At 37.6% G+C, this 15,368-nt stretch overlaps 1 protein-coding gene across 1 annotated transcript; it reads left to right on the top strand.

The window, feature by feature from the left end:
* Nucleotides 1-1,909: 1,909 nt before the first annotated feature.
* Nucleotides 1,910-4,870, top strand: ND-B8 (NADH dehydrogenase (ubiquinone) B8 subunit). Its single transcript, XM_080268498.1, has 3 exons — nucleotides 1,910-2,016; nucleotides 4,239-4,345; nucleotides 4,691-4,870. Exons 1-3 carry the CDS (start codon nucleotides 1,925-1,927, stop codon nucleotides 4,777-4,779), a joined length of 288 nt encoding a protein of 95 aa, XP_080124624.1. The 5' UTR covers nucleotides 1,910-1,924; the 3' UTR covers nucleotides 4,780-4,870.
* Nucleotides 4,871-15,368: the final 10,498 nt, after the last annotated feature.

Here is a 15,368-nt window from a genome sequence, read left to right as displayed (position 1 = left end):
TATCTGTAATACAGGATTAATTTCATCAATAGGATACTGGTACGTTTGTGTGCAGCTGCAGAATGTGGTGAATGTTGTTGGCGTATCCGGCACAGCCAGGATTCCGGGGGCTTGAATGATGAGTGAATGGAAGTGTGGCCTATTTGGATTGGGCAAGTTTGTGCTGTCTGGACAATGCTACTCCTCACCCTGACCTTGGGTGGGAAAGGAGGTCCGGATGATGATGATGAATGATGTTGATGAATACAGTATAGCACTTTAAAAAGGACACAGCAGGACAGTATTAATACTAAGCTTTGCCATGTTAAAGTTGATATATCACTACAGTACTGGTATCAGAAGAGAAAGGGGAAAGTTAACTAACACAGTTCTTGACTTCACTGAATATCAATAGAAATTAATCTTCACTGGCAAGCATCCTTCACAGATAATAAAGTAAGTACTGTAGAATGTGAAATACTCTGACTGACATACGGAAATCCCTAAATATTGCGACTGTTAACAATGGAAAAGTTTGCAATATCGTACATTTTATCATAGCTAAAATTAAATGAAAAAAATTAACTCAAAGTTAAGTGAACAAATAATGAGGTCCTACCACCAGCTATCCTAGACCATATGACACTAATTCAAAGCAAAGATACTGTATATGAATAGCAATGGAGCAGAAACAGTGGTCTTGGAGCAGAATTGGTCTTCAACTTGGACTGTCTTGGTGGAGAAGTGGCCTATCAATTATATGGCTTGTCAGTTATGTGACTTGGTAATAAAGTGGCTTGGCAGTGATGTGGCTTGGTGATGAAGTAGTTTGATTGGTTTGCTGGCTGAAAGGCTTGATCCAGGAAGGGTCAATGTCAATGAGAGGCCCTTACACTAATCATTCTGAATAAAGATCAAAGGAAACACAGAAATATCAAATGGAGAGGTAGGAGGAGAAGAGGGTAGTAATGAGCAAAAGGCTGGAGACAAAAAGGACCCTTTTAGCTGCCTCTTACCACAAGCAGGAATACTGGGATAGTGTTCTCCCCCCCCTCCTACCCAGGGGGATCACAAGGTTGATATCAGAACAATGATGCCTTTTGCATTTCATTCATGCAATCATTTAGCAATTTCTTAATCTTAAAAAAGAGCTCTAGCAGGCCAAGTGGCATGGCTCATAATGGAAAATGGCCCAACCATCCGGCCTGAGTCTGATGTCTTCCTCAAGTTGAAAATCTATGGACGGCATACATCAAACAAAAGATGTATCATACCGAAAGGATTCCCAGTAGCCGAAGAATTATACACTCTAATAATTATGGCGCATATCGATACAACACTTCACAGGTGCTAGGCTATCAAAAACAGAAATAAAATACAATCTTCCACCCTCCAATTTTGGCCCTCGTATTTTATGTTACTGACTTCTCTCTTTTATTACACTAGCCCGTGTGATTCCCAGTAAGTTGAGGCAATACTTACCTCCCGAATATGCTTTCGTATGAATAATATGATGAGCTCAATCAATAACAACAATGGCAAAACAATAACAAATCAAATCAGCCACCCCGATCCCGCCATAACTGATCGAGTTGACAACTTGACGTTTGGGGATTCGGCTGACTTGCGGATTTGTCGAGGTCTTGACTTGGGTTTTAAATTTACTGATCACAAAACAAATAAATTTTTTGGTTACCGATAATAATATAGCCTGCAACGGATAAATATGATCTTACTGCTTCTTCCGGAAGTCACAAACCATGCGTATTCATCACATCTGCTAACAAATAGTAAATCGTTAGTTCTGAGGGGTGCTTTTTTTTTTTTTTAGGTGAGAGGGGTCAGTTGCGTGAAATTCGAAGTGTTATAACCCGAAAACAAAAGTCAACAGTTCCTCAAACCGAAGGTAATCTGCTGCCGTAATCACCAAAATACCTTAAGGAAGATGGCTGCCACAGCCGGGATTCGATTTGCACCTCATCTTCGTGAGCTCCGGCTGCATTTGTGCCAAAAATCTGCAGCCAGCCAGGGTGTCAGGTATATAGGAATGACGTTTAAACAAATGTAGTGTAAACCAAGGGAACATAAATTGGGAAGGATGCAGTATGAAGGTGCCCATAGAGCAAGGAATTTTTCATTCCCCTCATGGTTTTCGTCATTTACTGAACTGTAAAACATTAATAAATTCAGACCCTGAGAATTTAATTAACTGTTAACATAGTTATTCAGTTAAAAGTTAGGATTAATTTAACAATCGCTTTTTTACAGGAAAATAGTTTGAGGTTGGGTTGATGTCCAATACATTCCCTGTACAGCATAATTTGTATTGGCATGAGTGTAATTATATTGGGTGCATTTGCTACAAATACAGTTCAGATACACTTGTAGTGATGGAGCAGATTGTGCAAGCATAAGCCTACAGCCACTGGATGTGGGAACTTCCATTTGCCAGCAGATACAGCTCGCATTATTAATACTCTACCCTATCAGGCACAGATCTTCCATATTTCCGGTTCAGATGGGTCATCCACAGGTCGATTTGGATAGGTTAGGCTAGAAATTTTTGGTCTAACATGCATCAGGGGTTTCCAACATTAGGTGCAGTGACAATCCTATATGGTTAAAGTCATAGGGGGTCTGTGGGGGGGGAGGGAAAGCCCCCAAGTACATTAGGTTGATGGGAGCATCAGGAAACAAGATGCCACAGGCATCCACACAGCTTCTTTAAATACTCAGAAATAAGTAAAATATGTTTGTTGTACATAAGTTTTGTCGTCCAAACGCGACGAGCAGTTGTGTTGCATGTTGTACTAAAGACTTTCCTTCAGAACATGAGAATGTAAAAAGACTGGTGGAACTGCCATGCCTGTGTGGTAAAGTTTTAACCTAAAATTTAGTCTTAATGAATTCCTTTGCTTGCAGATGCATATATACTGAAATTGGTGTTGAAAGTAGTGCAGTATTTGAGAATGCTTTAGTTTCACTTTTCAGAATGGTAGGATGCAGTGATCTTCCACTGCCAAGTCGTCCAGTCAGTGGAGAAAATCAGGCCGTGGAGGGGTTGGCATCTTGTAAACTATAGTTGTAAGTCTCTTGCCATAGCAGGGAGTGGCAACAGCAAAGGTTTGCAGTATCTTTGTACAGGTTGTTATACGGTCATATTAGTCACAAGGGCACCGCATCAAGCATTGTCTGGCCATGAAATGTTTGCATTATGACGTATTGTACTTTGGTCCACAGACACATGAGTGGGAAGAAGTGGTTTAAATAGGACTTTATTGTGCCCATATTCTCCAAACATCACCCAAGTCACCTTGATCCATGCTGACTGCCATCAAGCTATCACAGGGTACAACAATATGCCTGTTGCTTGACCTCCCCCCCCCCTTCATTTTATTCTAGTACAGTTAATCAACTTGGCAAATCCACTCATTTGATGTAGTGCTATCTGCAGTACATCTTTCTTCATGGCAATCACTTTTTTTCCCTCTTCCCCCTCTCTTCCTATTTCTCCCATCCTTCCTGTCACTATTTATTACTCTTCTTTCCACATCAGGTGGCTCTAGTGATTGACAAGCCAAATGGTTCCTGTCACTCATGAAACCATTTATAATGCTGGTTGGTAACCATATAGCCAAATAATGGGGTGACATGGAACCTGCTGTGGTGCCCGTTAACCTGGTGGAAACACAAATGTGGCATCCACCCATGAACCAAACCTCCACACTAATCCTTGCACCTCGCTGTGGTGAGGCACTGTCAGTCACATGGGAATATCAGTTTACTGGACAGGATGACCCTTCAGGGGTGATTGCTTGTCAAGACAGATTTGAGCAGTACAACAGTACATTATACAAGTGATTTGTCATTCCTTAAGTTTACAGCACCAAAAATATGGAAAACTTAATGATATTTTGGAACACATCCCTGGCATGTAACACGAACTGCCTGTTTTTGGTGGGCATTGCCAAGAGATACGGTATGCCAAGGGAATCCCTGACCTTCTTTTGGGAATCAGAAATTTTGGAAGATATGTGGACTACCAAATTTTAAACAACGGGAATACAATCCTTTCAGATGGACATCAGTGCTCTGACAAGTGGCACAGTACTTCTCTGCTTTCATACCTGATATTCTTGCACATTCCTGTGTTGCATCTTGTTATAAGCTTAGCCTTCCAGGTGTCCTTACTTTAACTTTTCTTCATGGTATTTGAACTGGTATACTTTCTTTGTATGGTAACTTTTTCCCTCCTGCAGAGACTTCATTGAGCAGCATTATGTGGAGCTGAAGAAGGCCAACCCCAAGTTCCCCATCCTTATCAGAGAGTGTTCTGGCATCAGCCCCAAGGTCTGGGCAAGATATGGTAAGTATTACAAGATTAATACAAGCTGGCAATGTTCCAGTGTTGTTGAATCATAGCAAGAGGACCAACACCTTACTTGCCGTGTTGGTCATATAAAATATACGTTGGTCACAGGAACTGGCTTTAGGAGTTAAGCTGATTCCACACTACTGTTTAAACTTTGGGTGTGTAGGATATCAGTATATATTCTAACCAAAATTGATAGTAGCTGATATAATAGTACTGTAATAATAATAATAATGTAACTATAAAGTGAGTGTGGGAAAGAGGGAAAGTTAACCTTGAAAATGTTAAAAGCAGAGAAATACATGAAATACAGTAACATGTAACTATACTGCCTTCCAGAGATGGGTCGAGAATCCAGTGCATCTCTAGAGGGCTTGTCAGCAAAACAAGTTGCAGATACCATCACTAAGTTGAATGTTGCTAAATGAAAAATAATTTATTAGTGTACATTTTTTTGTATGTATATATATGTATCTCTTAATATTAAAATGAGACTCCCATTACTGATGCGCTCTGAGTAACCCAGTTCTGTATGCTATATTGATACTGCCTGTGGAAGGGAAGTGAGAATGTCTGAGATTTGAAATATCAGTGAATGGATCTAGGGTTAGATAAATTGGTTATCACAACAATTATACCAGTACTACTGTACCTCAACACTAGATGCACTATGTTAGTTCATTGTATATTTCCACCTTGTATGAGTTCATCCTACATCCAAAACACAGTCAGATAGTTTCATTTATAAATGCTCCAACATATTTGCTTGCTTCAGCCTTGGTCATCTAAACACAGCTCTCCATGCTGCTAAATATCTAGCAGCCTCTGTTCAGTCCTTTATCCCTGAGGTAAAACTGTATGACCTCATCCCAGGTCTCTTGATCTGGCTTTCACAAACCCACCCTCAATATTTACTCCCACTGCAACCAATAACGATGAGGAAGGTCCATAAGGGTGTAATGATAGTCAGGGATGCATGGCCGTAATATTTTGTACATAACAGTTAACAGTAAATTGTTTCAGCAAGAGGCCTCCAACTATAACTTACAAAGTCTCATTGTATGATAACAGGGTATAACACAATATACAATATATCAGTATTACAATATGTTCCAAGTGCATGTTTACATATTGTAAAATCATGTTATAATAATCAATGTAATGATAAATGTACAATATGACTTATGGCAATCAGACATGATGAAACCTACCTTAACGATTATCGATATCACAATGAAGCATCAAGTGAAGGAATTGATCCAGGATTATACACACAATGCTAGTCTTTACTGGAATTTCCCAGGTCCCACATAAATACAGCCATAATAGTACCGTATAATCTTCGTTTATTACAACATGCAAATGTGTGAACTCTGCCAATATAGTCAAGAATCACAGTATTGAGATTTACGATTTCACTTACAGTATTTGTAAAATGTCATTCTCTTTTTACTTTAAAGTGGCCACAGTTTTTGTCCATTTGCAGGTTATTTCACACAGGTCAGTAACCAAGCTAATCCTGTGACTCTTATAATTTCTGTAGCACTTTCTCATGACTGGCACCAGATTCTAAAGTTAATCTACTGTTAAAACTCGGTGCTGAAGATGGAGATGATTTTAGGCCAAGTTAGAGTAAAAAGAGTTTGGCTACTCTAAAGTATATCCTATTTGTTCATAATCTTTGAAATGATTGAGTTTGGTTACAATCCTGGGTCTGGTGTAGGTGATGGTGGTGGTAGTGGCAATGGTAGTGGTAATGGTGGTGGTGGTGGTGTGACTGGGCTGGGGATGTAGGGATGACTTACAGTTTTTACCTTAACTTGGCCCAGAGTTTTGTCCCTTTGCTGCTTATTTCACACAGCTCAGTGGGGGGGGGGGAATCTAAGGCTTTACTTTTTCATGACTAGCATCATATTCTAGATTTAATTCATTGTTACAATCAGCAATGAAGATGGAGAGATAGCAATTTTAGGCCAAGTTAGTGTAAAAAGGGCACAGACTAAGAGCTCTAAACCTTCATACAATTTTACCTTCATTCACTATGCTTTCCTTTATCAGATACTAAATACACAGCAGACATGTTCTTCAGAGTCTAATGAACAAAATAAGCACTACAGACTCTCTGTACTCTACCTTGGCCCAGATTTTCATCCTTTTGCAGCTTGTTTCACACAGTTCAGTAATAGGAAAAGACAATAATGCAACTCCACATCCTTTCCATAGAACTTCTTTGTGACTAGGATCATGCTCTAGTGCTAATCTACTGTTAGAGGACTGATGATGAAGAGATGGCAATTTTAAGACAAGTTAGAGTAAAATGGTTAATAAAGTATATGCAGTAGAAGTCCACTTACCCATACAAGTGCTGTAAAACTATCTCTTAGGCTTTCAAGACAGCTGGATATTGGACCAACTAACACTGCCTTCAGTTCTTGTACATCTAATCTGGCCAACTGACACTGCCTTTGTTCATGGAAGTCTTCCCTATTAGATTCTGATTATAAACATCTCTACAGCCTGGAATAAATGAAACTGAACATACGATAAAACAAAAGCTAGGCCGAAATAAATGAAAACTGAACATGTAACAAAATCTAACCTGGAATAAACTACATTGAACACACAATAAAACAAAAACTAGCCTAGAATAAATGAAACTAAACATGTGACAAAAACTAGCATGAAATAAATGAAACAATGTATGATGCAAAATATTAGCCTGGAATAGATGGAACTGAACATATAAATACTAGCATGGGAAAAATGGAACTATATGATAAATACTAGCCTGAAAAAAAAAAAAAAAAAAGCCAGGAATAAATGAAACTGAACAGGTTACAATGTACTAGCATGGAAGATATGTAGTGCTGCCTACTTCTTCCTTAACCTTTATCATTACTTTTTTCTGTGCCCGTCCTTCTCTCCTTATTTCTCCCATCTTTTCTGTCACTTTTTATTACCCTTCTTTCCTTTTCAGGTGTCACATTGAGTGACAAGCTTAATGGTTTCCTGTATGCCAGGAAACCATTTACAACACTGGGTGATAACCATATAACCAACCCACGTGTTCCCTACGTGTCAACAAGTGGGTTGGCGGAGGGTTAGTGCCCCTTGCAGAATTGTGGCGTCTGGCTGCAGATATGCAGATAGATAGATATTTATACGAAAACTGGCCTGGAACAAATGAAACACACAAAAACTAGCCAGGAATAAATGAAACTGGATATAGTGATAAAAACTAACTTGGAACTAGAAAGCACTCAGAGTGCATACCACTGCCAATGCCATTAAAAAGGATCCGTATCCATGGAGATAGGAACCAATTCTATCTTGGCCCATGTCCCACCCTTACACAAAATTTCACTAAAGTTCACAGCGAACTTTTGGAGATATTGTGCAGGATACTCCAGATCTGGATCTGCCCCCAAATTTAATCACTCCTTCCTTGGCCCATGGCCCACCCTTCCACAAAATTTCATTGAAATACATTGAGAACTTTTGGTGATATTGTCTGGCCAAACAGACAGACAGGGAAACAGTGAATACATAACTTCCTCCAAATTCGCGGGTGGAAGTACAGTAATAAATGAAACCAATCACAATGATAAAACAGAAGCAAGTAAGAATTTCTGATGAGCTTTCCAGACAAGTAAAAATTTTGAAGAACATAGATAAGTAACAATTTCTGACAAGCTTTCTGGATGAGTAAAAAATTCTGATAAGCTTTGTGGGTAATTTTGGCATCTGGTTCACTGGCCTTCTACTGAATATATTTAAAAACCTCATGAGGGTCTGGAGGGTGCTGAATCAACATGGTGGAGGTGGAGTCTTGTACTGCATAATCTCTGGGAATGAATAAAAGCAACAGCTGCAAACACGGACATATAATCACGCCTTGGAACTTACCAAACAGCAGTCATACCTTCCCTGCTGAATTCCTCAGGAGTACACAAACTACTGGATTCTTGGGGACTACATTCCTAGCAAACAATCTCTTAAGGGTACATTCACAGAGGAATACATTTATAAAAGGGAAATGAGTCACTGAAATGAGGTAACAAGAGATAAAAAATGCATACACTATACATACAAACATATATATATATATATATATATATATATATATATATATATATATATACTGTTACTGATAATTAGTTCAGTTAGTAAATAATGAGTACAAATCCTGTAAATATATATATATACAGTATATCTTATACAGAATAACAAAGCTTACATGGTAGAACAAATAAATAAAATATTGAAAAAAGGAAAAACATGATACTGAGCACAGAACTCAAAAACATATCTACACTGTAGGTATACTGTACACATAAGCTGTATCAAGGCAAATTCAATAATACAGCTTGGCAGTGTCTCCATGAACCAATAACCTTAGTACTGCACAATCTACCAAAATATTATCTGTCCTCTTACCACACATATCATTCTGAAACATGGATGAAGCTTTGCAACCTGTAATGATGCAAATGTTGTCCTTGGTAATTATTAGGACTTGAACTTGCATGAAACGTCACATTTGCTATATTTTTTCCGAAGCACCAGATTAATAGATTCACATTTTGCAGAACTTGCTCACTTTCACAATCATATTATTCCAGGGGTGCAATACCTTTTTTTGGTTGACTATACCTGTCAAAGTACACATATTACACTTTCTGATTTGGGACAACCATTTTTCATTGCAGAAGATTTTGATTACAACTGTTGTCCTTAAATGTACTTTACACCTGTCTTTCCTGGAATCACCTAACAATTATCCAACACATCGAGGGCAGGTTTATCGCAGTATAGACAAATGGCGGTCATTTTTTTTTATACTAGACAGTGGTAACAGTCTTAGGTGCAGAGGATTAAGTGGCAATAGTTCTTCACAATAACTCAAACAAAACTCAAGTCACAGGATTAAGTGGCAATAATTACAGTAGTCTTCACTATGACACAAACAATGCTCCAATCACAATCACTGTAAATATCCTAAACTCCTTCAGTTCGATGATCTATATACAGTAATCCCTGTACTATCCAGACGCAAACTTTCCGGACTCCCCACTTACCGGACATTGTGGGCCTGGACCTTCGGAACCCCAAAATGGCCAAAAAAAAAAAAAAAAAAAAAAAAAATACCCCCCAAATCCAATTTTTTTCCCACCCGTAATTTGAAATTCCCACGCGGTGCCAAACAGCTGGGGGCAATTTAGTAATGAAGAGTTCGTTTGGTAGTGAATCAGCATGATCCATTACCAAACAGATTTTTCACATGTATGAAGATACAGAGAATGGAGACGGTGGACTGTCTGCTCTCTTTGATTAATCTGCTAGCATCCATAGTGCAAAAATAAACATGCTGCTGATTATAAGGAGAGTGATTATTTCCATTTGTACCATACATATAATTAGTGAAGAATAAATGCATCCTTTAAGAATTTGGTAATGAAAAGTTAAATTTGGTAATGAAAATTGAGGAGTTTGGTAATATGGCCAAGCTCAGATCTGGCAACCCTGTCCCCAGTTACTGCTGAACCTTTGTTCAGGGAAGACGTTCATCGCAATGGACGCCGCACGTGCTCATTTTTGTGAATAAATAGTGAATGAACTGCAATACCTCGCCACTAGACCACATGGGAATTTACAGTGTTGTGCAGTGTCAAGAAATTAGAATTTAGAGTGCAAAGGATTAAGTGTGGGGTGCAAAGTGGCGGCTGAAACTGACGTGGTGCAATTAAGAACAATGTGCAGTGTTAAACAATTATAACTCACAGTGCAAAGAATTAAGTGTAGTACAACACTGCATTACTGTATGTGCTTCAAGAGCATTTTTACAACTACCAGAGCCTTAGAGGAGGCGGCCACAGACGTGCTGTAAGTACCCTGTACACTGCTAAGTATTTTCCATACTCACTTCTAATTCCTCATTCTCTGGTTCCTTTTCATTTATTTCATGCTTTATGTCCAATATTGGTGTGAATAGGGTCTTAAATAGGTTTAAATAAGTGCTATGCATGTCCGGTAGGGAGTTATTTAGGTGGCTTTCAAAGTTAGACTGGGTTAGGGTCATAAGTACCAGTCCTGCAGGCAGAGGCCCACTTTCCGGACAGGACCACTTTCCAGACATGCCTTTGACCCTATTACATCAGATAGTGGAGGGATTACTGTATATATATATACAGTATATATACAGTATATCTATCTATCTATCTATAGCCCGATGCCCTAATCCCGCAAAGGGTGGCCGCAGACAAAACGCCTCCAAGTCGCTCTGTCACCCACCATTTGACTACCCTCCCCCCAACTCACCCCCCCCCTCCCTCATATACCTCTCAACTCCATCCCTCCACCTCATCCTCGGTCTACCTCTCCCTCTCCCTCCCTCCACCTCACCTACATACACCCTCTTAGTCAGTCTTTCATTCTCCATTCTCTTCACAAGTCCAAACCACCTCAGTGTATTTCTCCTAATCTTCTCAACCACATCCACATCCACCCCACAGCGTTCCTTCACTTCTTCATTCGTCAACCTGTCCCTCCACGTCACTCCACATGCTCCTCCAAGGATGAGATGGAGGGATGGGGTGGAGAGGTATATGAGAGAGGGGGGTGTGAGTTGGGAGCAGGGCAGTGAAATGGCGGGGGACAGGGCGACTTGGAGGCGATTTGTTTGTGGCCACCCCAAACGGGATTGAGGCGTCTGGCAATAGATAGATAGATAGATAGATATATATATTATATATATATATATATATATATATATATATATATACCGGGGTATATATCTATATCTATCTATATATCTATATCTATCTATCTATCTATCTATCTATATATATATATATATATTTTTTGTATATACGTGCTGCCATCTGTGATCGTCAGTTTAAAACAGACCTCTGCTAGTAAAGGTGTTGATGAAGTTTATATCTAACCTTTCCAGCTTCAAAAGTTGGTCAAATGCTGCACAAAAGTAGTCTAGAGACCGCAAAAATTAAAATACAAAATACACTACACCATGGGAGTGAAGGATTCAAGATACTGCAGAACCATGTACCTTCGTACATACAGTATATGACATGAAAATCCAAAATTAATAACAGCAGTTCAAATACACACTCCAAGAATGATCTATTAATTATTGCACTTAATGTTATACGTTTGTAATGACCTATTAATTATTCCAATTAATGTTATACGTTTGTAATGAGCTCATATTGTCAACAATTTAGTTAGATATACATTATTCTGAAAGCCTGAAAAAATGCAACATCATTAAATAATAGGTACAGTATTTAGCAAACACCTGTTACCAATGCCACCTCCTCCTACCTTTGTTACCTCTCAAGTAACAGTTACTTTCAATGCAAAGTCTATTCATGCTTTTTGTATTATTCCAAAATTACAATCTTGAAGTTCTACTGTTAGTATGTAGAGAAACATTGTCTGAGACTGTGTACATGACTGCATTTATAAAAGTGGAAGGTCCATGAACCTTTCAGTAATTCAGCAACAATTAACCTCCTGCAGTTGAAGTTTCTAAACCACTGGAAATAAACAGATGCTGTAAGTCAAACCAGTCAAGTCTAGTAAAGTACGCCTTTGGTAATTAGCGCTGTGCTAGGAATACAATCAATTCAGTGTACTTATAAATATTATATATATATATATATATATATATATATATATATATATATATAATACTGATCTGCCTATACTGCCGCTAAATATTTCCTCAATTTCTGAGCAAAGTGTGATGGCTGAAGTACATAATGGTGTCAGCAAGTAATGACGGTGTAAAATACAAATAGGGTTTTGTGAGACAATGGCTCAAGTTTGCATCTTGATTCACCAAGACAGAAACAGACACTACTACATGTACTGTACCTGTCCTCTGCTACTAGCAAAAGCACTGAGGGGTTAAGTATGTTAGTTATAAGTATTTACTGCAACAAGCATTAGTTAAGTTTCATAAGTGTGTAGCACTGTGAAATTTTAACAAAATGCATCATGCTTAGCAGGCTTATATAGCAAAATACTGTTCATGTCAATACAGCACTACACTTCAAGTACATCTGTAAAAAAAAAGAAAAAAAATTATTTTACTTTTTTTCCCGATCCCAGGCTTGCAGATGTGACGGCCATAATCAATTTTTCTCTTATCATATTCTAGGCATGTCTAACCAGACAATCTAATTCTCTTATCAATTATCAGCATACATTTGCAACTGGTTTCAATATTAGTTAAGTGTTAGTTAAAACTGGTTCTTGGCTTCCAGAGTTGTGTAAACTGACCCAAGTCTAATTAACTGTCTTATGATGTGCCTATATTAATTAAATAAAACCATGGATACTAGTACACTCAAATTAGCATTCTGAAATACAGTCGTTATCTGTCATTAATTATGGTTCACTGCAGGGTGAAAATATTCGTACTACTGTATGCGTAATGCAAACAGCATTACAGAATAGGAATCTTGCAATATTCAGTAGTAATGTAGAGTATTGTCTTCAAACTTGAGTTTGCTATTAGGTAAACTAGAGGACTAGTTAATGACAAGAAACCACACATATACCAGGCAAACTGACAATGGAATGCAGTGAAAGTACAGGGATGCTAGTTGATCACTGGTGATGACATGTAAAGATCTGCAGGTTTTAATGGAAAGTGTGTAAAAAAAGGAATCATCATCAAAAGTGCTCAAAGCTACACACACACACACAAAAAAAAAAATCATCAACTGTACTACACTGACTTCTATCTTTATACAACCATGGCAACTTCACAAAGTTAAGCTGGATACACAACACCACACTTCCTTTCTCCACATACACTGTAAGGGCTTTAATAAGTCAGAGTCAGTGCAGTTTAATCTTCCTGGTCAAACAAATCCTTGTAGCAGAACCAACGTGCTTGAAATTTCTTTTTTTTCCTGACTAGAATATTGATGTAGAAGCAACAGAGTATTTACAAGAGTTTTGATATATCAGAGTACTATTACAGTTCACTGATGATGGAAGTCACAAATCTAGCATATAAAAAATCGTACTATGTTAAATTAGCACTATATGAGTTTATATACAAGCATCAAGCTCAGTAATGGGGAGTATACTAACAGCTACTGAATATTAACTCCCCAGCCTTTTTCTTGTATCAAGTGCAATGCAGGTCAATTTGTTTTTCTTTTCTTTTTTCCTATATTGTATAGCTTTATAAATTTTACTTTTTTTTTCTATATTTAATTTGTTTTTCTTTCCTCTGTTCATTTTCTGTTAAAAAAATATAATAACCAGATCACAAAGCTCCTAATAAGAGGGCTTGCATACAGGTGGCCTGAGGGTTTTGTTCATGAAGGTACAGTATTATGAAAGTGGCAACATCATTAATATGGAAAAATGACCTAAAAATAATCTGAATATTAAGGCCATCTCACACAGAAGATGCTGGCAAACCACATATAAACAAAGTATTTCTATACTCATGATGTGTTACTTTATTTTTCTCTATTTGTTAACCATGTCCTGATAAAAAATTTAGAAAAATATTTAGTGCTGCATCCCTTACATGACAATGGCCATCAATACCTATTACGGAATTGGATACACCTATGTGGTACTGAAAGACGGGTCAGCATATGAAGCAGGTTAATGGACGCTGATCAAAATGCAAGAGGACACTGCAACTGACAGTAATACAGTATACAAATTTCTTCTCCAGTACTAGTTTTGATTAGTGTGGCAATACCATGGCCAAAATAAATCACATAACAAAATAAAAATGCAATAAGTAAAGTACCAAACATCAATATAATGTGTACAGTGGACTTCCAAAGAAATTACATTACATATACATGGCAATCTGTAGCAGTGTACAGGACAGTACTGTATTCCACTTATTGTTGACCTTAAAGGAGTGATTACACATATACAAGCTTGGTACCATTTATAACCGAATTCTGTATCACCTCTTTGAATAAGAATAGATCACATGGAGTTACGGTAAAGTATGAAAGAAATGTGTATAAAAATAAAAATAAAAATGTACAATATAACTCCTAGTAACTCTGTTCATGAAAGCCACTACTGCTCTTCCTTTTCCATACACATCTTTCATTCTTTATGGTCCACAGTCTGATATATATTGGTTATGGGAGCAGACCTGCAGATGCACAAATTCACAACTGATAATCCAATGCCTTTCTTGTAGAGTGTACCATTACACTGAGAGATTTAAACATCAACAATACATTTTTTTTTTTTTTTTTTTTCAGCCAATGTAGTGTGTATTGTGACTAAGAACAAGTGTAAAGACATTAGAGGACATTCCTTTCTGGGACAACCCCCTTACTGAAAGGCTTTGCTAGGAAAAAATAATGATATGTGCATCATGAAAGCTACACTCCTCAGAAGAGTAAACATAATGTTGGTATCTTTTTTACGTCTCCCTCTTACGTAATAAAATAAAAAATTCCTGTGGACCATAAACTATTATTTACAACTCGACTAGTCAGACAAAAGGGACAGTATAAGCTCCATGCCAGAATAACACACAAACTGGAAGCAACATTGCTGAGGGATGCACTCCAACCCTACATGCTGGTCATTAAATGTCATGGGGAACCAAGTATTAACATTAAATGCTCATTAACATATGTGATTAATATTGCAAAACATGTTAACAAATCTACATACAGGATATCAAATTATATACAATATAAAATCTTGTTAATATGCAAGTAACTCATAAATGTATACATATATATATATATATATATATATATATATATATATATTCTACAACTACATAATAAAATTACAAGATCTCAACTATACCTCTAAGTAAGAATATGATATGGAAAAATCAGCTGGGCCACAACATATATCCAGGTGCCTGATTACAGATAACTTTACTTGTGTGCAATACATGAAGAACCATTCAATATAAATGAGTAGAAGCATGTATAGTACTGAACAGTGTTAAGTTACTCTGAGTTTACCACCATCCACT

This window comes from Coenobita brevimanus, chromosome 28 (assembly GCF_032717465.1).
Source record: "Coenobita brevimanus isolate Jiangsu-jjx chromosome 28, ASM3271746v2, whole genome shotgun sequence".
Classification (NCBI taxonomy): Eukaryota; Metazoa; Arthropoda; class Malacostraca; order Decapoda; family Coenobitidae; genus Coenobita; species Coenobita brevimanus.
The sequence above is the reverse complement of the archived record's forward strand: the minus strand, read 5'-3'. Positions and strand labels throughout refer to the sequence as shown.